At 45.2% G+C, this 27,802-nt stretch overlaps 1 protein-coding gene across 2 annotated transcripts in view; it reads left to right on the top strand.

Moving 5' to 3' along the window:
* The first annotated feature begins 1,946 nt into the window (after window positions 1-1,946).
* The window catches only part of SNX14 (sorting nexin 14), a 67,506-nt gene continuing 41,650 nt past the window's right edge, over window positions 1,947-27,802 (top strand). For both annotated transcript variants that reach the window (XM_066605185.1, XM_066605179.1), the window contains exons 1-12: window positions 1,947-2,121; window positions 6,758-6,878; window positions 9,379-9,452; window positions 9,534-9,612; window positions 11,402-11,445; window positions 13,230-13,317; window positions 14,964-15,048; window positions 16,452-16,608; window positions 17,806-17,881; window positions 18,842-18,886; window positions 18,971-19,051; window positions 19,977-20,091. In XM_066605185.1, coding sequence (XP_066461282.1) covers window positions 1,985-2,121; window positions 6,758-6,878; window positions 9,379-9,452; window positions 9,534-9,612; window positions 11,402-11,445; window positions 13,230-13,317; window positions 14,964-15,048; window positions 16,452-16,608; window positions 17,806-17,881; window positions 18,842-18,886; window positions 18,971-19,051; window positions 19,977-20,091 — 1,102 coding nt within the window. In that variant the 5' untranslated portion in view covers window positions 1,947-1,984. The remainder of the gene's footprint in view (window positions 2,122-6,757; window positions 6,879-9,378; window positions 9,453-9,533; window positions 9,613-11,401; window positions 11,446-13,229; window positions 13,318-14,963; window positions 15,049-16,451; window positions 16,609-17,805; window positions 17,882-18,841; window positions 18,887-18,970; window positions 19,052-19,976; window positions 20,092-27,802) is intronic.

Raw genomic sequence — 27,802 nt, 5'->3', positions numbered from 1 at the left:
TTTTCCAATAGCTGGGCCTACTATAAAATAAAAAAGAATAGATAATACTCCCCTCTCCTTGGACTCTAAAGCAGAGCGGAGCGGCTCACTCTGCACTGCCTTCCGCCTAGATGGCTGGGCGGAAGTATGTGACCACTGCAACCAATCGGAGGAATGCAGCATCCTGTCCCCAAGCTCCTGGGATCATAGCGCCTAGAATATGAGTGCTAATGCCCGGAGCACTGAAGGCGATGATGAGGCCTCTGGTTGGCTACAGCGGTCTTGTATTTCTGACCAGAAGTCGATCTCAGGCATTGTCAGATGCTTAAGTGAGTATTCTCTTTTCTGTTATAGCGGGCCTAGCTGCTGGAAAAGTTTTTGTAGTAAAGAGAAAATTCCTTTAATTTATGATCGTGTAGCGACTTGTACAATATACTGCAATAATTTAATATTTAGTTTTTACCAGCACCCTATTAAGCCCTGCTGCAGGCAGAGGTTAATAGGTCAGCAGCAGTAGCATGCCTAGGAGCCTTGACATTCTATATTCCAAATCTAATGGAAAGCATTGGCACCCTTGTCAAAGGGACACCAAAGTGGTGGCTGTTGCACAAATGTCAGTGAATGGTTCAGTTCATTTCCATTCAGGGCTTCTGTCATGATGCTGACAGAACCCCCAGATGTAATTCCAAAGTGGAGTGAAAAACCCTGGGCACACTGCCTTAGGCTACAGTCACATGGCATTGCGAGACATACAAATCTCGAGCAAATATAAACTCCTGCCTTTGACTGTGCCATCTCAAAGCAGAATCTGACCTGGTGCCCCCAGAGAGACTCTATTCTCACCAGAGTGTCTCGGCCGGCATGCGTGTGCAGGGCATAATGCTGCTGGCGATGACGCAAATTCACGGTGACTTCAAAATTCACATTTTGGAATCGCTGTGGATCGGATAGCTTCCATTGACTGCAATGAAAGCTGTCTGTGCGTTCCCCCTCCAACCCCCCGCACAAAATAGAGCATGTAGTGATTCTTCCCCACTAGCGGAAATTGCAGTTGATTTAACATGGCCTGTCTAGCGATAAACATTGCTGTAAAATTTGCGGCGGGTGTCTGACCGTGAAGTCTGCAGTGATACTCCGCCCCTGGGCATTGGACCTAAATGGAAGCACACACATGAGCGATGCTGCAAGGCAAAAAAAAAAAAAAATCACTGCATGTCCTATTCTCTTGTGTGCCTCAGCACCCATCAAACATTATTTTCAAAGGGACAGTGCCACCTGTTGCATGCTGTGCAAAAACAATGGGACACACTTGTCGATCAGGGGTGAAGCGAGCGCCAAAGCAGCAGAATGATGCGTGACAGCTTTGCAGGAAAAATGTCTCGCATCTGCAGGTAAAATGCACATTGACAAGCAGCATCGTAGGCTGCGTCTCTGTGAAAGTGCCATCCTCAGGCGCGCATTTCATGTGAGTCTGAGGATCACAAGTGGTTCCCATTTCTATGGGGATGGCTGCATCGCACGGCATGCGATGGGTTTGACTATCCCATTGAAAACGATGGGCGATGCGTTCCGAGGAAGCCACCAGGTGAAGGGGTGCGCTGACAGCACCATCAATTGCGAATGGGGGGGGGAATTGTTGCTGTTAATCCACAGCTGATTTTAAGTCTTAATCCACATGGATGGATGTGCTGCAGCTCTGTGTGGCCCCCCTCTCCGTGCAGTCACATATCACTCATTTGGTGCAGATCTGCAGCAGATTTCACCTCTTCAGTTTTAATTCAATTGAAAGAGTGAAATGTTCTGCAGCACATGCGCCCATCTGGACGGTCCTTCTCCGGCCGGCCGCGAACACTTCTGCATCTGGAACCAGCCAGGTTTCCAAGTGATAGAACGGCCGCCGCTCAGACCACTAGCACGTGCCGGCGAGGGGCGGGGCCTCGTGCGGTGACGTCGGCTGTCACAGACCAGGAAGAAGACGCTCGGACGGGAGCCGAGAGGGGCCGCTATGTCCGCGCTCTGGAAGATGTGGCTGTCTGTGCGGCAGCGGCTGCGGACGGGCGCGCTGCGGGAGATCTGTCGGCAGTACCCGGTGCTGTGCTTCATTCTCCTCGGCCTCGCAGTGTCCACCGTCCTGCTCCTCAGGTAACGGGGACCGAGCTGTGATGGGGTCTGTTCTTGGCCATGTCAGCAGTGCGCTGCACCTGCTGTAGTGCGGGGGATAGCAGCCTAGTGTATAGTACTGTGTAGAAGGGGGCAGACGTCCTATAGGGGGCGGTCAGCACACAACATGGGGCTGTACACTGGCAATAAACATCCCGCCCCCTACAAGAAGGTGTTTTCTGCTGTACAACCCGCCCTGCAGTTCCATCTCAGGCAGATATACAAATGATTAGCGCTGTGGTGATTAGATGAACAGTCTTGTCACCAGAGGCCCTAAAAATGGTTCCCCACCACCCCTCCATTGGCCTATAAGAGGCTTTCGGAGGCTCCTTGTGTAGTGACCTCTTCTTCCGCTTGTAGAGCTTCTTGGCCACTAGACGCCTCTACGATGCAGAGAAGAGATGTCACCCCGTTACCAGAGTCTGAGGGGGGCGCATTATTGGGGTGTGAGAAGCTGGATGGTCGTATCGATGAATTGTCCCCCACCGGGCCGCTCTGACCAGACTGTTGGGAGGTGTTGGGACCAGTAGATGAGGGCACACAAGGTGACCGGGCTCAGGACCCCCGACAGACCACCAGTAGAGAGGAACGTCTGACCGTTTAGTTCTGACAAATCCTTCTAGAGGATGGATTTATTTTTGACCGTATGTGTATGTTCACCGTTTTGCATGGTTCTTCGTGTTGCCCATAGTGCACATATTTTATTCCTCGGTATCTCTGAAGTAACCATGAATTCATAAAATTTTCCTTACAAACAGGTAAACACCTGCACCAAATTAACTCTGGGGAAGCCGGGTATATCAGCTAGTATACACAGAAATGGGGGGTAGATTCTCCTCATTATATACACATAGAGCTGTGGTAGATTCTCCTCAGTATATACGCACAGAGGTGAGGTAGATTCCCCTCAGTATATACACATAGAGCTGTGGTAGATTCTCCTCAGTATATACACATAGAGCTGTGGTAGATTCTCCTCAGTATACACACACAGAGGTGAGGTAGATTCTCCTCAGTATATACACACACAGAGGTGAGGTAGATTCTCCTCAGTATATACACACACAGAGGTGAGGTAGATTCTCCTCAGTATATACACACACAGAGGTGAGGTAGATTCTCCTCAGTATATACACACAGAGGTGAGGTAGATTCTCCTCAGTATATACACACAGAGGTGAGGTAGATTCTCCTCAGTATATACACACAGAGGTGAGGTAGATTCTCCTCAGTATATACACACAGAGGTGAGGTAGATTCTCCTCAGTATATACACACAGAGGTGAGGTAGATTCTCCTCAGTATATACACACAGAGGTGAGGTAGATTCTCCTCAGTATATACACACAGAGGTGAGGTAGATTCTCTTCAGTATATACACGTAGTAGTGAGGTAGGTTCTCCTCAGTATATACGCACAGAGGGGAGGTAGATTCTCCCCGGTGTGTACACACGCGCGGAGGGGGGAGGTAGATTCTCCCCGGTGTGTACACACGCGCGGAGGGGTGAGGTAGATTCTCCCCGGTGTGTACACACGCGCGGAGGGGTGAGGTAGATTCTCCCCGGTGTGTACACACGCGCGGAGGGGTGAGGTAGATTCTCCCCGGTGTGTACACACGCGCGGAGGGGTGAGGTAGATTCTCCCCGGTGTGTACACACGCGCGGAGGGGTGAGGTAGATTCTCCCCGGTGTGTACACACGCGCGGAGGGGTGAGGTAGATTCTCCCCGGTGTGTACACACGCGCGGAGGGGTGAGGTAGATTCTCCCCGGTGTGTACACACGCGCGGAGGGGTGAGGTAGATTCTCCCCGGTGTGTACACACGCGCGGAGGGGTGAGGTAGATTCTCCCCGGTGTGTACACACGCGCGGAGGGGTGAGGTAGATTCTCCCCGGTGTGTGTACACGCGCGGAGGGGTGAGGTAGATTCTCCCCGGTGTGTACACACGCGCGGAGGGGTGAGGTAGATTCTCCCCGGTGTGTACACACGCGCGGAGGGGTGAGGTAGATTCTCCCCGGTGTGTACACACGCGCGGAGGGGTGAGGTAGATTCTCCCCGGTGTGTACACACGCGCGAAGGGGTGAGGTAGATTCTCCCCGGTGTGTACACACGCGCGAAGGGGTGAGGTAGATTCTCCCCGGTGTGTACACACGCGCGGAGGGGTGAGGTAGATTCTCCCCGGTGTGTACACACGCGCGGAGGGGTGAGGTAGATTCTCCCCGGTGTGTACACACGTGCGGAGGGGTGAGGTACATAATCAACTCCTTTACTTTTCCTATTTAGGACCTAAGGAATGCTCCTGCCGAATTTCATGTTTGTACGACAGCGGGAAGTTAGAGAATTAGTGGCGAGTCAGTTAGTGAATTGGAGATAGGTTTCGCATTTATATAAATACATGCATACACTGTAGCAGAGTGACCATAGTGAATATTAATAAAGATAACCCCAGTGCAGGTTAGAGTGGTCTCCAGGGCTGCGCGAAGGTGGGATAGCTGCAGTGTCATTTATGTCTGACTATGGGACAGTTTTTCTGAAACTCCCATTTTTATTAGCTGCAGTACCAAGAAGCTGGCGTCTGCTGTATATATGTGCTGATTGACTGACTCCTCCCTGTGCACCTTGGTGTGTCTGCCACTTCATGCTGCTCTCAGAGAGGGTGAACGGGCAGCAGAGTACACATGGTAAGAGATTAGTGGCTTATCCTCGCTAAATACTGGGACCCCAATGTCTCTAGAATCATGTAGCAGTAGGTAAAGGATGGGCCCTTTCTATTCCTGGCTGTCCGTCGCACCATTCTCTGCTTGGTTGCCCAAAGGGCTGTCTGTACCATCTACAGAGCTACAGTGGCAAGTGCTTTCCTAACATCAATGCTGCTTTGTTCTGCCAATCATTGGGGTCACAGCATCTATACCATTTTCAAAATGCTGCCACTAGGGCCAAGAAGTAATTGTCCAAGGTCCCTCTTCCAGCACCCCGGGCAAATTGCTCATCTTGCTGGTGGAAGCTGCATCAATGTAATATTACATGGTGTTCATTCAGATGAATGGCTATCCTCATAAACAGAGTCTATCACAGTGAGCCATTACTACAGTGGCTTTCTGTCCTGTCCTCGTAGATGGGGTCCTGGGCAGGAGCCGCTCCTCTGTGATATCCATGTATCTTAATAGACAACCCTTTAATAAAATGTCCAATCACAGCTGTAAAAAGAAATGATTGAAGTCAATAATAGATTTGGCACAGCCGTCCTTGGTTTTCAGTGCCCTGTGCTATATCTTTCTTCAAAACTCAAATAGTATTTAAAGGGAACCTGTGAGCCCCTAACCTAAATCTTATCGGAGAGGGGGTGCTGAGTTTGGGGGTGTAATTTTAATTCTCACTGTCCACCTACAAAGCCGCAGCTTGGTGCGTGCAGAGACTTTTTGAGCTCAAGGAATCTTCTGCATGAATCAGACAGGTAACGGTTAAGTGTGTATAAAAATCACCCCCACATATTTGGTGCCCACTCTCCTTTAGGCCCATGACTTTAGTTTTTGGGGTTTATTGGAGTTGACAGCTGCCCTTTAAATGTTTGCCGACTTTTGAAACAACTTGGGGTGTCTTCACATCTGCGGTGGGGATTCTGCTGTCCTGCTCTGTTTGGGGAGTAGGAAAGGGGAATCCCTGTGGCTGAATGGCTATATCTCAGGACGGTACTGAACAGACTGCATTGACTATTATGGGGTCTGTTTGGTTTCCGCTCAGCTGCCTGGCTTATAGCTGGAAGAGAAAGCGCTGCATGCAATGGTTTTTCTTCTGGCATTTTTTGCCCGATCTGTGCCACGTGGCTCAAGGACATACAAACTGCACATACACAACAAAAATGTGCAGCTTATTATGATCACTTTTATTGTGGTTTTTGGGAGACAAAAAGAAAAAAAATAAGCATTTTTTGCAGGATAAAAAGTGTGTTCAATTTTCTTGTACGGGTCGTTACGGCGATACCAAATATTTGTTTTTGTTTTTATACTAATAGAGAAAAAAAGTACAAAAAAAAGGGGTTTTTAATAATTTTTTATTCTTATTTACACTTTTCTTATTTTATTTTATTTTTTTTACACAATTTCTAACTTATTTTTACACTTTTCATATCCCTGTTGGGGATTTGTACCATAGCTGTTATGATCGCTATGATAAAGCACTGCAGGACTTCTGTTCTTCAATGCCTTATTGCTTGTATCATAGGCATTGCCAAAGCAGGTCGCCTGTAACTGGCATCCTGTTGCCATGGCTACCCGTTGGCCCTCATTGCTAGAGTTCGATGACGTCACAGAGGGTGCGCCCTCCCTCTGTAAACCCTTTACACGCCGTGATCTACATAGATTGCAGCGTGTAAGGAGTTAACAGCGGGTGTCGCTGTCCCGAGGCACCCCCGCTGTTGCAGCAGGAGGCCGGCTATTGGTAACAGCTGGATAGTCTGGGATCTCTTTTGATCTTGCCCTGTCCACAGGACCTAAATGTACGTCTTGTTGCGTTAAGTACCTCACAGCCAGGACGTACATTTACGTCCTGTGGCGTTAAGGGGTTAAAGCAGTGGGGATTTTTAATTACTGCAATCTAATAGTTTGTTTTTCCCTTTTGCAGATACCTCCATATTCTCATGATCTTCTGGTCTTTCCTGGCTGGAGTGGTTACGTTATATTGCACTCTGGAACCTGAATCTCTCCTACCTAATATTCTTTTTAATATAAAACCTAAACCGAAGGTACGGTATTTAATGACATTTCTATTGCACTATTAAGCTTTTACTAAAGATATAAAATAAGTAAATCCTATTTGTATAATGCCAACTTATTCCGCAGTGCTTTCAGGCAATTTATTTATTTCCCCCCAGCAAGCTGGGTCCTCGTTTTACCGACCTCAGAAGCATGGTTGTACTATAGTAGCCTATTGAGGCAGCCAGGCTCTAACAGCCCATCCCAGTAACTACTCAACAATCTCACAGCAGTTCCGACAATCTATAATACTTCTGTTATTACACAAGCAGATCTTCAGACCTGTCGGGAAATTTGGGATATTTGAAATCTTTCATGGGAAGTGCAGATGCATCAGAGACTGCCACGTATGGCTAGGTGGGGTCATAAAAGGGGTTCTCTGCTTTGAATAATCCCTACTTGCTAGAAGGGTCCCTTGATAATAAGCAGATCCCAAAATGTCTCCTTTCTGGGACCTCCAACGATCAGCCGTAATCTGTGGGGCCCAGCGGTAAATGCTTTTTGTCTGCATGGACACTACATGGGATGTTGAGCATCACACAGTTCCCATTCACATCAGCATGTTGTCTGTGTAAAGGGTCTTTTATGCTGATTTTACACCAAACGAGAACATCACGATTTTATTTTTTGCCAAGCGAACTAGCTGGTGACGTCATCATCATGTCATCCGCACTGGTGCAGCCTGTTTAGACAGGCAGGCTTGTTGGGAATCATGAACTTTTTGTTCACTTCTTGTTCAGTGTTTAAATGCAACAATAAGCCAACGCCCTGATGATTTTTATGGACACTTTCACTGAAGCAGAAGTAGTCTAGAACCTATTTAACCCTTTCACAGACTAGCTAAAATAATTTTTTTAGGAAATGGTTAAAAAAAGCAGAGGGTACAGAAAACGCCTAAACATAAACAACAAAAACTAACGTCAGTATATGGATACTAAAGAGATAACCACTATTACGTGAAAAGGTGGCTATAATCTAAATAGGTTTCCAGAGTTCCATATGTCTTTTCAACACCCCCCCCCCCTCCCCCTCCACCCCTTAAAAAAAAAAAATCCCAGAAAAATGACCCCTTTCTTTTAGGCGTTAGATGTATTGTCTCAAACAACTATTTTCTAGTTTTTTGGGGGGTATGATTAATTATTTAAGAGCCCAAAAAATGGAATAGCTCTCAAATCTACTGTTTGAAGCTAAAAATAGATCAAGCGGTCCAGAAGATTTTTCTGGCGGCTGAAACCGAACCGCAAATGAGAAGCGCATTATTTTCGTTTATCGTTCAGTCATTAGCTGTGTTCACTTTCGTTCTTTTGAACGTATTTCAAGTAAAAATAGTTCTGTCTAAACGCACCTTCTACCCAGCTCGAATATTGGACACAAACGTTTGTCTGTCTGATTGAGCCTTCTCAATGTGCCAATGCTCAGCCAGTGAATGAGCACTCATCTGTTAGGTAACCGCCTTGTGTACAAAAATCCTTTTTGATTTTAGCACTTTTTATTTAGTTTTTTGGAAGATGGGATAACAAAAAGAAATTTTAACAAAAAAAATTTTTCTTAACAGTGTTTTGATCATTTGGATTCTTCCCGATGAGACTATACCAATTATGTTTAGTTTTTTTAATTTGTTCTTTTATGTAAAATTAGATTTTTTAACAGTTTTTATAACTTTCTTTATAACTGTATAAGCCTAGTTTTTCAGAATTTTTTTTTGTGCTGAAAAAGCCCCCCCCGCGGCTTTTACTCGAGTCAGGGAAGGCTTAAAAAAAAAAACCTCTATACTCTCCTCCCAGCCGGCGTCTGTGTCTCTGGCGGCGGTGCAGCAGGCTGCTTGAATTTTCTCCGCTGTTATCCCTCACCGTCCTCTTTGCTCGGCTTTGTCATGCCCTGCCGTCAGCGCTTTGTAAGTAAGAGTTGTGATTGGATCGAGCGTCAGCCAATCACAGCCGGTGCTCGATCATTCACAGCCAATCAAACTGATTTAGAATTCTGTCTGCTGTCCTCTCCCTGCTCAGCTTTCAAATACCCTGCTGTCAGTGCTGTGTAATTAAGCGCGGTGATTGGATCGAGCGCCAGCTGTGATTGGCTGGCGCTCAATCCAATCACAGCACTTACTTACACAGCACTGAAACGAGCCGAGCAGAGAGGACGGCAGGGGATAACAGCGTGGAGAATTCAAGCAGCTTGTCACACAGACACCGGCTGGGAGGTGAGTATGAAGGGTTTTTCTTTTACTTAGTATATACTCGAGTATAGGTCAGCTTATACTCGAGTCAATAAGTTTTCCCAGTTTTTTGTGGTGAAACGTATTGTCTCAGCTTATACTCGGGTCGGCTAATACTCGAGTATATACGGTATATAGTGGCTTATTGCCTTTTACATATCTCTGGGAAGGGTTATGATTGAATAGTTATGATTCAATTTCAGTAATAGTTGATTTGGTTGTTGGATAATATATTTGTCTTCTCTCTCTTCTTCTTACTCTTATCACTTTGGCAGACGGAACTACAAGAACTTTTCCCACAAGGCCATAGCTGTGCAGTATGTGGTAAAGTTAAGTGTAAAAGACATAGGTGAGTTTAAAAGTGAGGGCAAATGAAGCTTATCCACAATTTACAATGTTTTTCTACAATGAAATGTTGTAATAATTTCAGACCAACGCTGCAGCTGGAAAACTATCAGCCGTGGCTGGACTTGAAGGTTTCTTCCAAAGTTGATGCATCACTTTCTGAGGTATTACTAGTTTCTGTGTAGGCTTACTTTTATAAGGTAAGGAATACTTACAAAGTGCAGTTGAGGTTTTCTAGAAAAGGGAAGTATTTCCCTTTTTTGTCTTATTTAGTTTTTAGCTCTTTGCGACTGAAAACTGAGCTAGGCAATTAACTGTGTTATGCCTCATATAATGCTTGAAGGAGCAGGACAGTAAAAACACATGCAGTTGGATCCACAAGTATATGGACAAGGCCAAAAGTGTCATAATTTACACTGTAGACAACCACAATGGACTTCCAACCAAGTCATCAATATGTGATTTAAGCGTAGACTTTCAGCGTTAATTCAAGGGGGTTTAACAGAAATATTGCATTAACTGTTTAGGAATTAGTCATTTCTTAAAAATAATAATAATCTTTATTTGTATAGCGCCAACTTATTCCGCAGCGCTTTCAGGCATGGATAAATGCAAAACAATACAACAATTGCAACAATTACAATGTGAGATACATTGGGTTAGACACAAATGGGTTGGGTGTACAGGAGGTGCAGGGGTTGGGGAAAATAGGCAATAGGAAATTTCATGTGCAGATCATTTATTAGAAGGCAAACAGGGTGGAGCACCATAGGGAGGGGCGAGGGACTAGGTCAGGAGATTTGGTATGCTTCCCTGAAGAGGTGCATTTTTAAAGCACGTCTGAAATTTCGTGCATCGGGAATTGTCCGGATGCCTTGGGGTAGAGCATTCCAGAGGATGGGTGCTGCTCTGGTGAAGTCCTGTAAGCGAGCATGTGAGGTTCGTATTACAGGGGTATTTAGTCTGAGTGTGTTAGCCGATCGGAGTGAGCGGGCTGGGTGGTATACTGACAGGAGGGAGGCGATGTATGGTGGCGCAGCGCCATGCAGAGCTTTGTGAGTGAGGTAGAGGAGTTTAAATTTAGTTCTGCAGTGGATGGGCAGCCAATGCAGCGACTGGCATAATGCAGAGGCATCTGAATAACGACTGAATAAAGTACCTCAATTTTTGCAGGCCGAAATTCGCATTAGTTTTTTTTTTTCTTTGTATTTCCTGTGTCGTCGCTTGGCGATGACATGGGTACCCGCATTGCGTATGGGCTGCTGGTTAGACGGCCCCCATTGACTCCACGGCAAAATGGAGCATTCTGCGTTTTTTGTTTTTTTTTATTCCACTCGCGGAATTCGGAAAAATTGAAAATACATGCCATTCAGTGCCCGCGTTTTTCAGCAGATTGTCCACGCAGATGGCAAGCACAGAATCCACCATTCAATCCGGTTGTGTGAGACCGGCCTAAGGATTATTTTTAATGCCCACATACTTTACAGTCACTGATCCCCTGAGGTCTGGAACACATGAACATCACCAAATGCTGAGTTTCCTCCCTTGAGATGCTTTGTCAGGCCTTTACTGCAATTAAATGCATGCAAGTTATGTTGCTATGACTGTTTTATATGTTATCTAGAGATGAGCGAGCGTACTCGGATAAGCACTACTCGCTCGAGTAATTGGCTTTATCCGAGTATCGCTGTGCTCGGGTCTAAAGATTCGGGTGCCGCTGCGGCTGACAGGTGAGTCGCAGCGGGGAGCAGGGGAGAGCGGGCGGGAGAGAAGGAGAGAAAGATCTTACCTCCATTCCTCCCCGCTCTCCCCTGCAGCTCCCCGCTCCGTGACGGCACCCGAATCTTTAGCCCCGAGCACAGCGATACTCGGATAAAGCCAATTACTCGAGCGAGTAGTGCTTATCCGAGTACGCTCGCTCATCTCTAATGTTATCCATTTTTTTCTTTATAGGTATTTGAACTAGTGCTGGAAAACTTTGTGTACCCCTGGTATCGGTATGTAGATATATCTATTCATTACATAATGAACCTATGGCTAATGTAAAGGGGTTGTGTGTTAAAAATTGGTTAAGGCCTCCGCCAGACGAGCTGCCTAGCACGTGAAAAAAAATCACGTCTAGTAGAACCATTGGTTTTCTATGAAGTGTTCACATGTCCGTTTTTAAGAGGCACAAAATACTTGTACCTGCAAAATATAATGCAAGTGCTAATGCACCAGTTTATGCGCGTTTTGCACATCATGGAGCGCATTTTTTTTTTTTTGCGCACAGGCGCGGAAAAAAACACGCTCTTCTGACTGTGGCCTAAGGGAGCAATTGTATTAAATAAGAGGCTGAACTTTTAGAATCCCCCGCTGTTCCAGCGGTCCATACCGGTCTTTGTTTACTAGTCTGCCTCAATGCCGTCACATTGACAACAAAGTATTTTTTATTACTTTAATGAATTTATTTTAGTCTGAAACTCATTTATCTAGTTTAATTAAATATTTTGTACCATTTGCATATCTCTATATGTGGCAAGCTGCTGAAAGCATCTCCCATCAAATCTGTCAGCGACAATGGACTGACGGCTTGGTTTTCCACTTATCTCTCATCTCCCAAATGTGTTTAGCAGCTTGTTTATGAGTTAAACAAAGAGAAACGTTGTGTTCATGAATTAGGTGATAAGAGAGAAGAGAGAGACTAAGCTGCCAGTCCAGCGCACTGACAGATCTGACAGGAGATGCTTTCGGCAGTTTGCTATATATGTAGAAGCTGCAGAAGGCAAGTGATGCAAAATATTTAATTAAGCCCACTTGAAAAATTAACTTCCAACCAAAATACATTCATTTAAGTTAAAAAAAAAAAATGTCTCCATAGCCTTTCGGTACAGAATCTTTTATTTTACACAATCAATTTAAACCTTTTTTTTTCAAAAACGGGTAGCCCCTTTTCACACACATGAAAACACATGTTTTGATGCAAATTGTCTTGGCAATATTTTATAGTGCAACCCTATGAGTCAATAATCACAAATGTTCAAATGTTTGTGCCCTTTACTTCACATTATTGTAACTCCAACACTGCCATCAGTTCTTATTCACTTAAGGGTGTATTCAGACGACCGTATATCGGCTGGGTATTCACGCCGGCCGAAATACGGCGTCTCTCTCTGCCGGGGGAGGAGGCTGAAAGAGCCGGGAGCAGTGCTCTGAGCTCCCACCCCCTCTCTGCCTCCTCTCCACCCCCTCTCCGCCCCTCTGCACTATTTGCAATGAGAGGTGGCGGAGCTAAGTTGGGTGGGTTTTTTTGGGGATTAGCTTCGCCCCTGTTCCGCCTCTCCTCATTGAAAATAGTGCAGGGGGGTGGAAAGGAAGCAGAGAGGGGGCGGGAGCTCAGAGCACTGCTCCCAGCTCTTCCAGCCTCCTCCCCCTGCAGAGAGGGACGCCGTATATCAGCTGGGCGTGAAAACCCAGCCGATATACGGTCGTCTGAATGCACCCTAAGGATGATGTTAGAATGCTCAATACATTTTTTCCCTTTTACTTTTATTGACAATTTTTTAGCAACATCTCTTTATCGTGGCATTCTCTTCACCAGTATGTGATATAATGTATAATATCAGTTGCCTTTGTAATCATCCCTTATATACCCTATAAGACAAACTAGCAAGCGATACTAGAACAATCCCAGAAATGGAGAGTCGCTCCTGTCACTCTTTTAACGTAATTGTTTTTCACATGTGGAATATTTTATTGCAAACTTTACAGTATTGCATTTATTTGTTCTAACTCCTGGCAGTGACATAACCGAAGATGAATCTTCCGTGGATGAATTGAGGTTGGCATTGAGATTCTTTGCATCCGTGCTTGTGCGAAGAATACAGAAGGTGATCATGTTGCCGTATTTTAACAGTACTATTGTGTTATAATAAAATTGACAGTATATTTATAACCTTCATATGTGATGTCACTGTAATTGTAAGAACTTGCAGACTGAGCACTGTAAAACAAAAGCAAAAAAAACAAATTTGCAGAATTGTGATATATTTTCTATTCCCTCCCTTCCCACACCTCCAAAGAAATGAAGTCCTCTGCTACACTATATGTGGCTCAATATAGTGCTGTTAAAAAGAGATCATGTCCTGAAAAGAAAGACCTCATATGGTATCTTGAAATGCTGTGATGAAAATATCACTGTGTGCTTAAAGGGTTATTCCCATTTTGGGTATCCTATTTCAATATGTTTGAAATAGCAAAACAATGCATTCACTCATAGGATCTTTATTTCCAAAATGATTTGTTCCCCAGATATTGCAGCTATTGATTCCTCTGCCCTCTTGTTGTTTTCTGCTCTTGCCAGGGAAACAGACCACCCCTTCTATGGAAAGAAAGAGCAGAGTACGACGGTAGCTGGTGGTCACACCAAACATGCTTTTCTGAGACCCCGTCCATTAGATTTAGATGATAGAAGTGCGCAAGCGCCGACCTCTTCTGCTCCTCTGCTATTTCTTTCCATAGAAGAGGTCGTCTGTGTTAGTGCAAACAAAACTATTTGCTATACGATATGCTTTTGGGATCCAAATTCTTAGTTAGAGGTTAAGCCGAGCTCGGGAGAATGACTCTTACCACAACAACACTTAGCGTGATCAAAGTCATCGTTTTATTGATTGACAGTCAGTAGTTTTTATAGAGGCACATACTTCAATTACAATAATTCAAATCTATTATAATTTGTTTATTACCATTGGTCGATTAAACAAAATATGAATATGCAAGATAAGGAATTTAACATCTATAATGCCAGGCAAACGCACGCAAGCGCAGAAATAATCATACATAACTAACTTCTTGTAACAGTAAATCTAAACAATAAGTTGTTTAGAGAGAATGTTTGGGAACGAATGTGAACCGCTAGGAACATGTCCGTTTAACCTGCTGGCCAGTCTAAATGCCACATAGCTATTGTCTCGCCTTAGTAATTCACTCAAGGCTTTTTGAATAACCATTTAATATTCCATAAATCCATAAAGAGGACAAATGAATATACTGAAATATGATTTCCAAGATTAGAACATCTCTTTAAGGCCTGAAATAGCTTAATGCATTAAAAACTAGTATAATGCTTAAATTTAATCAGTCCCTAGCCTGGTAAGAACCTCTACCCTGCTAAGGATGTGGCTGCTTCTATAACCCTTTACTAATTAACAATTTGCGTAATTAATTTTAGCAGTTAAGGTGGTCATACTGATTTAGAGTAGAAGTGACTGATTTCAGCACAATTGGCCGATAATTATCATGTATGTCCTGACTCGCCTGGATGTTGGGAGAAATAAGGATAAGCTTGTTGGATATTGGCATCTGCATGTTTCCAGAGGAGATGCATCACTGCTAGACACTGTTCTCCTCTCTCTATTGAAAACACATGCACACTTGCCTGAGCGGAGCATGCATGTATATGGGGGAGTCAGGAGCAATAGCTGGATGGTACTTTTAAGAGTGCAGATCGTAAAAAATTATATTTTCTCATTTTTAGGTGGATATTCCATCTGTTATAACAAGAAAACTATTGAAAGCTGCTATGAAGCATATTGAAATTATTTCAAAAGCCAGACAAAAAGGTAAATTCAGCCCTCTTGCCACTACAACACTTTCTACAGTCTTGGCCTGTGTTTTCTTTGTCTTAATGATTAAGATGTTTTATATGCACATCAAAATCTTTAAAAATCTGTGGACGTCACCTGGGATGTATCGGGGCTTGCTGAGGGGCTAGTTTTTTACGATTTGGAAAGAAGTCCTAAATTGGTGCAGAGAGACAGACTCTGAACAGGTGCATTTTTAAGATGTGCTCTTCGTTCCAGCTGTTTTTCAGAAGGTTGCTTTTTAATAAAATACAAAACCCTCTACAGCATATATTAATACAACTCTCTACTCCTAGACCGGGAGGGCAGGTGAATATTACCTGATGCCCCCTTTTTTAGTCCTATATAGCTGCTAATCTGCTGATTACTGTGGTCCTACTTGTGTGATCCAAGATGGCCATGCAGCTTCTTAGTCTATTAGATCCACACTGAGCACTGGTGGTGCATCCATAGTCCATAAAACAATAATTATTGTTCACATAAGAAGCACTGGCCTATCAGAAAGCAGTATGCCTTGGGTGATTACTGACACACAGCATGCATTGATTAGTAACTAGCACCAAGGTCATCTTGGATTACCAGACTGGGACCAGAAACTGACGAATCGATGACTGTATTGGAATAAAAGAATGCACCAGGTAATGGCTATATTGAAGTCGACACTCAATGCCACTGGGTACAGAGACGTAGTGGACAATGTGTCATTACCTACCCTGTGGCAATACTTTGGTACTGCTGCGTTTCTCTACCAACATGACCGAGCATCATGTCATACAGAACGTAGTGTTAAGAGCATTTTGGGGAGGAACTAGAATGCATTATCCATGCATGCCCAATGTCCTTTCACTCCTTCCCGACAGTAAACCATAAATATACGTAATGCAGTTGCTAAGAGTGTATGGAGCAGGCTCGAGCTGATTTCAAAAGCTGACAGCCACCGGCAGCTGCTGTGATTGGGGTTAGCTCTAATCATGGACATGAAAGGGGTTGTACCAAAATCTAACTTTGATCCTGAGAACAGGGGTTCTATGTCTCCCTCTTCTTCTCACTGCAGAATCACCATATTCCTACAATGAGGAAAAGATTGAATGAAGCAGTAGTCATGCATGCGCGATGATCCTCCATTCATCTTCAATGGGGCTGATGGAAATAGCCTATCTCTAGAAGTCCCATTGAGGATGCATGGAGTTGCACTGCACATAAATGACTGCCACTCCATTCAATCTCCTCCTCACAGAAGGGAGTAGTGAGATTGCAGGGAGGAGGAAGAGAGGAGGACACGGCACCCCAGTTCTCCAGATTGGTAGGAGTTTTAGTAGTGAAACCCACAACGATCAATGTTTTATCACCTATAAATATTTTTATTATTTCTTTCTAATTAGTTAAAAACTCTGAATATCTTCAACAAGCTGCACTAGAGGAATATGGACCTGATCTTCATGTTGCAGTGAGAAGTCGCAGAGATGAACTTTGCTACCTTCGAAAACTTACTGAGCTACTTTTTCCATTTATTCTACCACCAAAAGCAACAGATAGCAGGTGAATTGCACATTTTCTGTTTCGTATTTATCCTTAATGACAGCATTCACTTTAAATTTATGTTTATTACTTATGATAAAGAATCACAGCTTGCAGAATGTAAATGACAAAGTTTCAGTACTTTTTGTTGTCAATTCATGTGGCATTAAAATCAAAATCAAATCATGGTATTTGTATAGCGCCAACTTATTCCGCAGCGCTTTCAGGTAATTATTACTTATTACCCCCCACCAAGCTGGGTTCTCATTTTACCGACCTCGGAAGGATGGAAGGCTGAGTCAACCTTGAGCTGGCTACCTGATTCATGCGGGGATCGAACTTGCAACCTTCAGGTCGTAGGCGAGACCTTACACTCTGCACCACACGAGGCTCATTAAAGGGTTGACTAGTGGACAACTGCTTGGTGTTTTACTGTTTTCCGTTCATCTGGCTGTCCGACTTTTGAAGCAGACGCTATCCATAGTTTTTTCCTGCCTGCTGCTGTGGAAATATAGTATTAAGCCCCAGTTACACGCAAAGATGATTGCTCAAAATTCATTCAATAGATATGGAGAATGACAGTTTAAGCGCTCATTTTGCATAAACTGCTAATGGACAGTAATCCCATTAGTAGCTTATTAGCTTCATTTGCATGTAAACGAGCCTCCCTTCGCTGTATGCAGATAACAGGTAGTCTGTTATCTGCATACAGCTCCTTTGTTTTGCTGCAGAACTGCAGCTGAAAACATTGTTATCAGCTCTCCCGTGGAGAATCACAGCACGCGGTCCCTGCTATCAGCTCTCCAGCCGAACGATGGATTTTAAACTCAAATAAAAATCGGACGAAAAGCAAATGATGGTGGCACTTACACGCAACAATTATCTCTCAAAAGACATTGTTTGGGCGGTAATCGTTGCGTGTAAACGGGGCTTAAGATGCATACAATTACTTTGCATATGATGCATGTATGGGCCAGTCTGCCATAGCCGGAACTGCCGTTTTACTCTTGGATTTCTCCCTTGCCTCTGTCACTTCCGTATAAAGTAATAGACCACATTTGCAGGAGTTGTATGCATGTCACAAGTTGATCAGACTTCTTTTAATAACCGTAAATAAAAGTATAAGATTACTGAAGAATCTTCTTTTTGTCAGAATATGCAGAACAAGTGTCTATTGATTTAAAGCACAATTTTGTATTTGTATGTTCATTTTTGCAGACCTCTAACACTGCTTTTGAGAGAGATTCTTTCTGGTTCTGTGTTCCTCCCTTCAATGGACTTCTTGGCTGATCCAGTAGGTTTCTATGACTGTGTTTCAGATTTATAACTATGTAGGTGGTGTACTTTAAGAATGTATACTGTCATAATAAAATAGATCTTTGCACCAATATTTGTTGGTGCAAAGACAATAGAAAAATAGACAATATACAAATATTATGAAATGATATGCTCAAATGTTGCACTTATTTGGAATTGTGCAAATAAACCACTATGGTCCATAGTTAAGGGCCAGTTACAGTGGACAATTATCGTTCAGAGTTGTTCAAATTCTCGCGCTCCCATGGGAATTTGAACGATAATCGTCCCATGTAAACGCATGCAGCAACTGATCGAGAATTGTTCAGTGGTTCCGTTCTCAATGCAGAAAACTGAATGAAGAGCCATTCAGTTCTGAACGACTGTCTGCTTACAGTGAATGGAGGCGGGCAGAGAAAGAACACTCCTTGGCCACCTCCGCCTGTGGGCGATAGCAGCAATACTTGCTCCTGTGTAATAGTGCAAGAATGAGCACCACTGGGATGCACTGTCAGGCATCGTTTGCCCAACAGCTCGTCCTGTGTAAATGGGCCATTACTCCTTTTCTCCTGACTCTAGTAAATGCAGGTCAAAACTACACACGTGAAGCCAGTCTTAATATTGGTGAAAAAGTTGCATAAATTGGAGCGGACTCCTTTGGCTATTTGGACGCATAATTTCACTGGTACATAGTGTGACAATTGGCTACCACAGGGGGACGTGGCTTGGCTGAATGAGTCCAGCTGTACTGTCTGTTCTCCAGGTGAGAGCAGCGGGATACTTTCACTTGTTTCTCATTAAATGTAATAAAATGAGTGAATAATAATTTTTCTCTAAGACTTTAGTTTCTGGATTGGTTCCTTTGGATTTGAAATGCATGAGCTAATAGTGCATGAACTATTAATAGTTATTTTATATAATGTGTTTGTGAAGTTCTTGAATATATTCCCTTTCCTAGGATAATGTTAACCGCTTGCTGCTCCTTTTCATTGATGATAACCCTGTGAGTATTCTTTTGTAATACAATTTACTCTTCTAGTTTTCTGTATTCTCCCTTTTAACATGTGTTCATTTAATTATGTTTCAGCCTGAGCAAGCAACGGAGCCAACTTCCAATTTAGTACCATTCCTCCAAAAATTTGCAGAGCCTAAAAACAAGAATCCTTCGGTAATTACCATGCTTTGAATTACTTAAAAAGAACACAAAGTAAAAAGGGGTTTTTGAAATCAAGAATAATTTAAAACATATTAGATACTGTTGTCTTTTTTGCACTTGCTATCTAATCTATCTATCTTGTAACAAATCAATATAAACTTACACTTAAGGCTGGTTTAAACGCAACGATAATCGCTCAAAAGATGTCGCTCAAGCGACTTTTGAGCGATCATCGTTGTGTCATTTACAGTGCAAGATGATGGTTCAAGTTGAGCGATCACCTTGCGCTGCCAGCGGAGGATGCAGAAGACAAGCGGGGTGTCCCTGCTTGTCTTCTGCATCCAGCTGTTCCTCTGCTCCGATCGCCCGGCTGTTATACAGCCCAGCACTTGGAGCGGAGGATGCAGAAGACAAGCGGGGTGTCCCCGTTTGTCTTCTGAATCCAGATGTTTTCTGCACGGAGCGCCCGGCTGTTATACAGCCGAACGCTCCAAGCAGGTTATGGAGAACAGAGCTGGACCGCTCTGTTCTTCATACCCAGCCTGTCATCAGGAAGCGGGATACAGCTGAAACAATGCACGCTGAAAGGCAATGATGAGCGACGGGATAACAGAAACTGCACCATGTGTGTGCAGAAACACACAACGATTATCGCTCAAAAGACGGCTTTTGAGCGAATTTTGAGCGATAATCGTTGCGTCTAAATGGGCTTTAAACTTTGCTGTTCTGTTCTGGACATTAGCATTAGGAGGAAAAAATGAAGAACAGCTTCAAAATGAAAAATACAAATCCATTTTTTCAGTGATTTAAATACCTTTGCTGATTTATTTCATCCTCCCTTTAAGATTGTAGTTCTTTGCTTTGCTTCTCCATTATCTCCATAATGTGTTTTGGGACAAGCTTTCTAATGTTTTAGTGTATTTGTTTTGTCTTCAAGGTTCTGAAACTGGAACTGAAGGAGATCAGAGCAGAGCAGGACCTTCTTTTCCGTTTCATGAATTTTCTGAAACAAGAGGGAGCTGTACATGTCTTACAGTTTTGTTTGACAGTGGGTAAGTCATTGAGGCGCCTTGTAAAGGCCTTGTTAGCAAGATGTCTCCATTTAGGCTGATAAGCTAGAAATGTTAAATTCTGAATGTTTAACGCCGGTTTCACATCTATGTCGCAACCACCGTGTGGAGGTTCCATTCCAGATTCAACTGCAAATACTGGAAGAGAGAACACTGCATTCAGGGGTTTTTTCTTCTGTCCCAAAATCGGAAGGCTGAAGGAAAAATAACTACTTGGCAGCATAGATTGGTGCAAAACAGCAAGAGACGCTTTATCCTCCCATAACGAGATGACAAGCTACGTTTCGCCCTCCACGGCCTTTTTCAAGCTTAAAAAAGACCGTGGAGGTCAAAACGTAGCTTGTCATCACGTTATGGAGAATAAAGAGTCTTTACTGTTTTGCACCAATCTATGCTGCAAAGTATTTTTCCCTTGGACTGTCTGCGGGGACTTTGTTTTAGATCCCTGACTTGGCTTTGTGTATTCATCTGCCCTGCCTAGAGTGGGTATCTGTGTGGTACTGCGGGTGCATCCTTTTGTCTTTACTGAAAACCGGACAGCTGGGCGGAAAGCAGGTTGGACCCCATTATAGTCAGTGGGGTCTGCCTGGCACTGTTTGGTTCCGTCCATAGATGGAGATGGGGGTTTTGTCTTCCTGCTCCCCGAATGCAGCTGAAAAGTGGAATCCCTGGCGCAGGTGAGAAAGCACCCTAATATATCTGTCAACACACAAATTAACTTTAAAATATCATTTTCTCCCAGTCGTCTCCACGACAGCACCAATTGAGAGTGCCTCCTACTGATAGGACAGGAACACACTGAGAGGTTAAAAGCCCCCCCCCCCTTCCCCACTTTCCTCAGTGTCTTCCTGTCCTGCCAGGAGGCAGGATCTCTGAGAGGGGCTGGTGGAGAAGCCAGCCAAAGCATACTCACGGGCGGATCAGAGGGCAGTGGGTCAGCCTGTCCTCCCTTCCCAGCCAGACGACTCCCGGGACGCCACATGGGGTGGTAACCCCCGGGCCAGGTTCCTCCCGCAGCGGGCCATGGGGGGTACAAAGCGGGAGCCTCAGTCCCCCTCCTCCTCCTCGTATAGTCACAGCACGGCGCTCCAGGAAGCCCTTTCGCGGGGCGTCACGTGTCCAGCGTGGTGACGTCATCACGCTCGCATCAGGAGCCGCACGGAGGGGGCGGGGCTTAGCGCAAGAGCGCGAAAATTCAAAATAAGGAACCTGAGAGAAGCCAGAAGGTGGACCAGCACTACAGGTCGCAGGGTGTCTGCAGCACCGGTACAGTAATGAGTGCTCCAGCCCCAGAGATAGCTGAAACCTCAGCCTCAGCGGCCGTAAGTAGCCAGTGCGGCAAAAACGCAAAATCCAATGTATTGTATATGGAAAAATTGCATATTTACCCGCAAAAAATACTTTCCCTTTTTTGTCAGGGGGATAAAAAAGACAACTCCCCCAGAACAAAACCCAAAAAATGTGTGGAGTGTGGGACGAGACTGCCAGCTACGTACCAGAGGCCTCTATGCAAGGCATGCGTAGCTAGGCTAGTCAAAGAGGAATCGGGGGGATTCATGGATGACGTTAGGAAGCTGGTGAAGGAGGAGGTTCAATCAGCCCTAACGTCACAGCTGGCGCCGCCAGACAAACGCCAGAAAAAGGCGTATGTTCCCGACGAGCCTTCCGACTCCGAGAGTTCTATCTGGTCGGAGCAAGAGGAACAGGCGGCCGAGGAGTCCTCAGATGATGAGGGCCACAAAAGATACTTATTTCATCAAGACGACTTAACGGAATTGATTAAGTCAGTCAGGGCTACATTAAAAATGGAAGAGCCCAGAGAACCACGCACCCTGCAAGATGAGATATTCGGGGGACTAGGGGAGAGGCGTAAACATACCTTCCCTGTCCACAAAAACATCATTAAAAATTATCCAAAAGGAGTGGAAGAAACCAGACGCAGGTTCCTTCTCCGCTAGAGGGGTAAAAAGAAGGTACCCATTCGAGGAGGAAGTTTGCGCAAGCTGGGAAGAAATACCCAAGGTAGACGTCCCAGTGGCCAAAGTAGCCAGGAGGACGATCCTGCCCTTTGAGGACGCCGCACAGTTAAAAGATCCCATGGATCGCAAAGCCGAAGGCCTTCTAAAAAAATCATGGGAGGCAGCAGCAAACATACTTAGGCCAGGGATCGCAGCCACTTGTGTGGCGCGCACTCTGGGGGTATGGCTCGAACAGCTGGAGCTACACTTAACCAATAAAACGCCAAGGGAACAGATCCTAAATTCCCTACCTATCCTGCGTATGGCAACAAATTTCCTAGCGGATGCCGCGGCCGAAACGGTTAAACTCTCGGCAAAAGCTACAGCCCGATCTAACTCAGCCAGTAGAGTACTATGGCTGAAATCATGGTCAGGCGACTTAGCCTCAAAAAATAAACTATGCGCCCTCCCGTTCTACGGTCAGTTTTTGTTCGGACCAGACCTAGACAAAATCCTGGAGAAGGCGGCCGACAAAAAGAAGGGATTCCCGGAAGAAAAGCCTCAGAGAGGGAAGACCTTCTTCCGAACCCCAGGGCAACAGCCCGAGGCCTACCGAGGCAAGGGCAAGACAGGCCGCTGGAGTTACCCCAAGGGGGGCAGAGGGAGAAATATCCTCTTTAATCCCCACCAGGGGGAGCCCAAGCAGAGACCCTGACGCCATCTCCGTAGGGGCACGGCTGGGGAACTTTGTGGACCAATGGGCCGCAATTGGCGAAGGCCCATGGATCCCAAAGATCCTACAGCAGGGATACCGGATAGAACTGGTGTCCCTCCCCAGAAGGAAATTCATTATCACTGGAGGCTCAGGGCAACAGTTACACTTACTAAGGCAGAGCGTTCGGGACCTGCAACATCTAAACGCAATATCCCCCATACCGCAAAACGAGGAAACTCAGGGCCATTATTCCAGGCTCTTCCTAGTAAGAAAACCCTGCGGGAAACAGCGGATGATAGTGAATCTGAAGCCCTTGAACACCTGTGTCAAGTACAGAAAATTCAAAATGGAGTCCATCTCTTCAACGATAAAGTTGATTCCCAAAGGGGCCTACATGGCATCCATCGATCTGAAGGACGCTTATTTCCACGTACCGATCCACGAGGGGTCCCAAAGGTACCTAAAGTTCGCAGTGGATATGGGCAAAGGAATAGAGCAACACCAATTCAGATGCCTGCCTTTCGGGATCTCCTCAGCACCCAGAATTTTTACCAAAATTATGGCAGAGGTAGCTGCCTACCTGAGGAAAAAGTCGATCCTAATACCCTACCTGGACGATATTTTAATAATAGCAGAGTCCAGGGAACTACTAACGAAGCACCTAGAGATAGTGCTAGAACTCTTCCAGTCTCTAGGATGGATCATAAACTGGGAAAAATCCAGCTTAGACCCCGACAGGAAGAAGACGTTTTGGGCATAACGCTCAACTCAGAATTACAATGCTCCTGCCTGCCTGAGGAAAAAATACAAAAAATCCAAAGGCTGGTCAGATCCTTCCTACAGAAACGATCATGCACAATTCGGGAAGCCATGTCTCTCCTGGGAAGCCTAACATCCTGCATTCCCGGAGTAGCATGGGCCCAGGCTCACACCAGAGCTCTACAGGCCTCCGTCCTATCCACATGGGACAAAAAGCAGTCCTTGCTAGGGACAAAAATGTATATCCCAAACACAGTGAACACATCCCTGCATTGGTGGACATCCCCAGCGAACCTGCAGGAAGGGGTCCATTGGCTACAAAACCCAGCCACGCACATCACAACGGACGCAAGCGCCTGGGGATGGGGAGCGCATGTGGGGAACGAGTTCTTTCAGGGCCCGTGGTCCCAAAGGATAAAAGAACAATCCTCCAATTACAGAGAGCTACAGGCCGTATGGTGGGTCCTACAGCAGTTAGGAAGCTCGCTACGGAACCAGCATATAAAGATACTGTCGGACAATACCACCACGGTCGCCCATATTCGGCACCAGGGGGGCACAAGGTCTCCTGCCCTGCAAAACATCTCGCAGAAAATCTTCCACTGGGCAGAGGGCCGGATCCTTTCGATCACGGCAACACACTTGAAAGGGACGCTAAACCAAAAAGCGGACTTCCTCAGCAGGAGGCAGATAGACCCAGGAGAATGGTCTCTCTCCCTGGAGGCATTCAGAATCCTGACCAACCGGTGGGGGTCCCCACAATTGGACCTATTTGCAACCAGGGAGAACGCCAAAGTAGGCAATTTCTTCTCCCTCCGGCCAGGAGATCGTCCTACAGCAATAGACGCCCTAGGCCAGGACTGGCGTACGCGTTTCCTCCGATACCGCTGATCCCCAGGGTCTTACAACATTTCAGAACCCAGGTATGCACGCTAATCCTGGTGACCCCCTTCTGGCCCAAGAGAAGTTGGTTCGGTCTTCTGACAACATTGAGTGTCCAGGACCCAGTCACCTTTCCGACCTGGACAGATCTGCTATCATAGGGGCCACTGAACCACCCGGGCTTAGACAGACTCCACTTAACAGCATGGCTCTTGAGGAATCCTCACTAAGGGGGAAGGGATTCTCACAAAGAGTGGTAGAAACGTTAATGTCCAGCAGAAAAAAGACGACCCACCTTATCTACCAGAAGGTTTGGAGAAGGTTCTCCTCTTGGAGACAGGGAAGGGATTCCGGGGATTCTATCCCGAGCATCCCTTTGATCTTAGAATTCTTGCAGGAGGGCCTAGAGATGGGCCTCTCTCCAAGTACCCTGAAGGTCCAGGTCGCAGCCCTTAGCGCCATATGCGACACAAAGTTCGCGGACAATAGATGGGTCAACAGGTTCCTGACAGCAGCAGCTAGATTACGACCTAGACCCATAAAACTTGTTCCAGACTGGAACCTTAATTGGGTTCTAAGGGCCATGTCAGCAGAACCATTCGAGCCGATCGAAGCACTACCGATAAAAATGCTTACGATCAAGACCGTTTTTCTAGTAGCCATCACGTCTGTGAGGAGGGTTAGCGAGCTGCAGGCTTTGTCCATTCGCCACCCATTTCTAAAAATCTCGGACTCCAAATTAGTATTTAAAACGGACCCTGCCTTCATGCCAAAGGGGGTATCACATTTTCATAGGTCCCAGGACGTAATAATTCCCTCATTTTTTAGCAAACCTAAAAACGAAGAAGAAAAAACCCTAAGCTGCCTGGACGTCAGTAGAGCAGTCCTAGGCTACATAGATGCGACAAGCCACTGGAGACGGGACGACAACCTGTTCATCCAGTTCAGTGGCCCAAATAAAGGGAGCAAAGCAGCAAAAAGCTCCATAGCCAGGTGGATCCGCCTGGCCATCCTAGAGTCCTATAAGGCCCTCGGGAAGGAAATCCCCTTAGCTCTTAAAGTCCATTCTACAAGGGCAGTAGCATCCTCATGGGCCGAACATAGCTCAGCTTCGGTCGAGCAGATATGCAAGGCCGCAGTCTGGAAAAAAACCCACACGTTCATTAAACACTATAGGGTAAAAGTGCAGCAGGACGAGGACATGGCCTTCGGCCGCAAAGTCCTCTCGGCAGCAATCCCACCCTAATAAACTTTAGTTGGTACGTCTCAATTGGTGCTGTCGTGGAGACGACTGGGGGAAAAAATGGATTATACCTACCTGATAATCAGGTTTCCAGGAGTCTCCACGACAGCACCCGTACCTTCCCCCCCTAAATGGATAGAAAGAAACTATAGAATATAATATAAAAAATAAATAAATAAATATATAATATAATTTTATAATCAACAAAAAAACCCCGGTTAAGGGAAGAAATTTAAGTTGAGCTCCTACCCCGGCAATTCGTTAGAATCCACTGAGGAAAGTGGGGAAGGGGGGGAGCTTTTAACCTCTCAGTGTCTTCCTGTCCTATCAGGAGGAGGCAATCTCAATTGGTGCTGTCGTGGAGACTCCTGGAAACCTGATTATCAGGTAGGTATAATCCATTTTTTTGTGATCTCTTACAAACTGGTGATTATCTTCTTGTGGGGCCTGATATTAAAAAAATAAAAAATTTAGCTCCTCACTGTCTCTCCCAGTTTGTTTACAAGGATTGCATTGATGGTGTGCTTAGCCTAAAACCGAACATCATTAAACCCTTTCCACCCACCACCATATAATATAAATCTACATTATGGGAGGGAAGCAGTTAGCGTGAATGTCCATGTAGATGGTGCTAGTGCGAGCTCTCCATAGCAGGAACCAGCTGTAACTAGCAGCCAGGAATCATGTATATTTCTAATATCCACCCTTAACCTCTTGCTTGCCATGAACAATGTTGATCGCAGCCTGTAAGCACGTAACAGAACATCATCTCTCCGCCATCCAATCATAGTAACGTAGTATGTTTAGCTGATTAAAGACACTGTCCATCTAGTTCAGCCTGTTTCCACCTCCAACCCCCACCCCCTTCCCGACTCCATAATAGCAGCCAGAATAATTCCTTGATCAACGTGAGTTCCTGACTCCAATACCCGGATCAATAACTCTGCTGGTCACTTAATATCTATATCCTGTAATATCATAGCGCTCTTAAAAGACATCTAGTCCCCTCTTAAACTCCTCTATGGATTTTGCCATCGCCACGTCCTCAGGCAGCAAGTTCCACAGTCTCACTGCTCTTACAGTAAAGAACCCCCTTCTGTGTTGGTGATGAAACCTGCTTTCTTCTAGACGTAGCGAATGCCCTCTTGTTACCGACGCAGTCCTGGGAATAAACAGAGCATAGGAAAGATCCTTGTATTGTCCCCTAATGTATATACATGGCTATTTGGTCGCCCCTTAACCATTTTCTTTCCAGGGTGAAGAATCCCAATTTTGATAGCCTCTGTGGGTATTCCAGTCCTCTCATTCTGTTTATTAATTTAGTTGCCCTTCTTTGAACCCCCTCAAGTACTGCAGCATCTTTCCTGAGCACCGGTGTCCAGAACTGTGCACAGTATTCCATGTGGGGCCTGACAAGTGCCTTATATAGTGGAAGAATAATGTTCTCGTCCTTCGCTCCTATACCTCTTTTAATGCACCCCAAGACTATTAGCTTTGCAGCAGCTGACTGGCATTGGTTACTCCAGTTTAGTCTACAATCCACTAGTACCCCCAGGTCTTTTTCCATATGACTTTTCCCTAGCAGTACCCCATTTAGTGTATATTGGTGACATCCGTTTCTCCTGCCCATGTGCATAACCTTACATTTATCAACATTGAACTTCATTTGCCATTTTTCTGCCCAAGCCCCCAGCTTATCTAGGTCCATTTGTAGCCGCACATTGTCCTCCGTTGCATTGATTATATTGTATAATTTTGTGTCATCTGCAAATATTGATATTTTACTGTGCAGCCCCTCTTATCAGGTTGTTGATAAATATATTAAACAGAATGGGGCCTAATACTGAGCCCTGTGGCACTCTACTAGCGAAGGGCCAAGCAGAGTGCGACCCATTTATTACCTCCCTCTGCTTTCTATCTCTGAGCCAGTTGTTCACCCAGATACACACATTTTCGCCCAATCCGAGCTGTCTCATTTTATATATCAGCCTATTATGCGGCACGGTGTCAGATGCTTTAGAGAAACCAGATATACGAGATCAATAGAATCTCCCACTTCTAGCCTAGAGCTTCATTGTAGAAGCTGATCAGATTGGTTTGACATGGAGGACCAATGGTTTGTATATGCAACTAAAT

The sequence above is a fragment of the Eleutherodactylus coqui genome, chromosome 1, assembly GCF_035609145.1.
Source record: "Eleutherodactylus coqui strain aEleCoq1 chromosome 1, aEleCoq1.hap1, whole genome shotgun sequence".
In the NCBI taxonomy this organism is placed as follows: Eukaryota; Metazoa; Chordata; class Amphibia; order Anura; family Eleutherodactylidae; genus Eleutherodactylus; species Eleutherodactylus coqui.
This window is presented reverse-complemented; position numbering and strand designations above follow the sequence as displayed.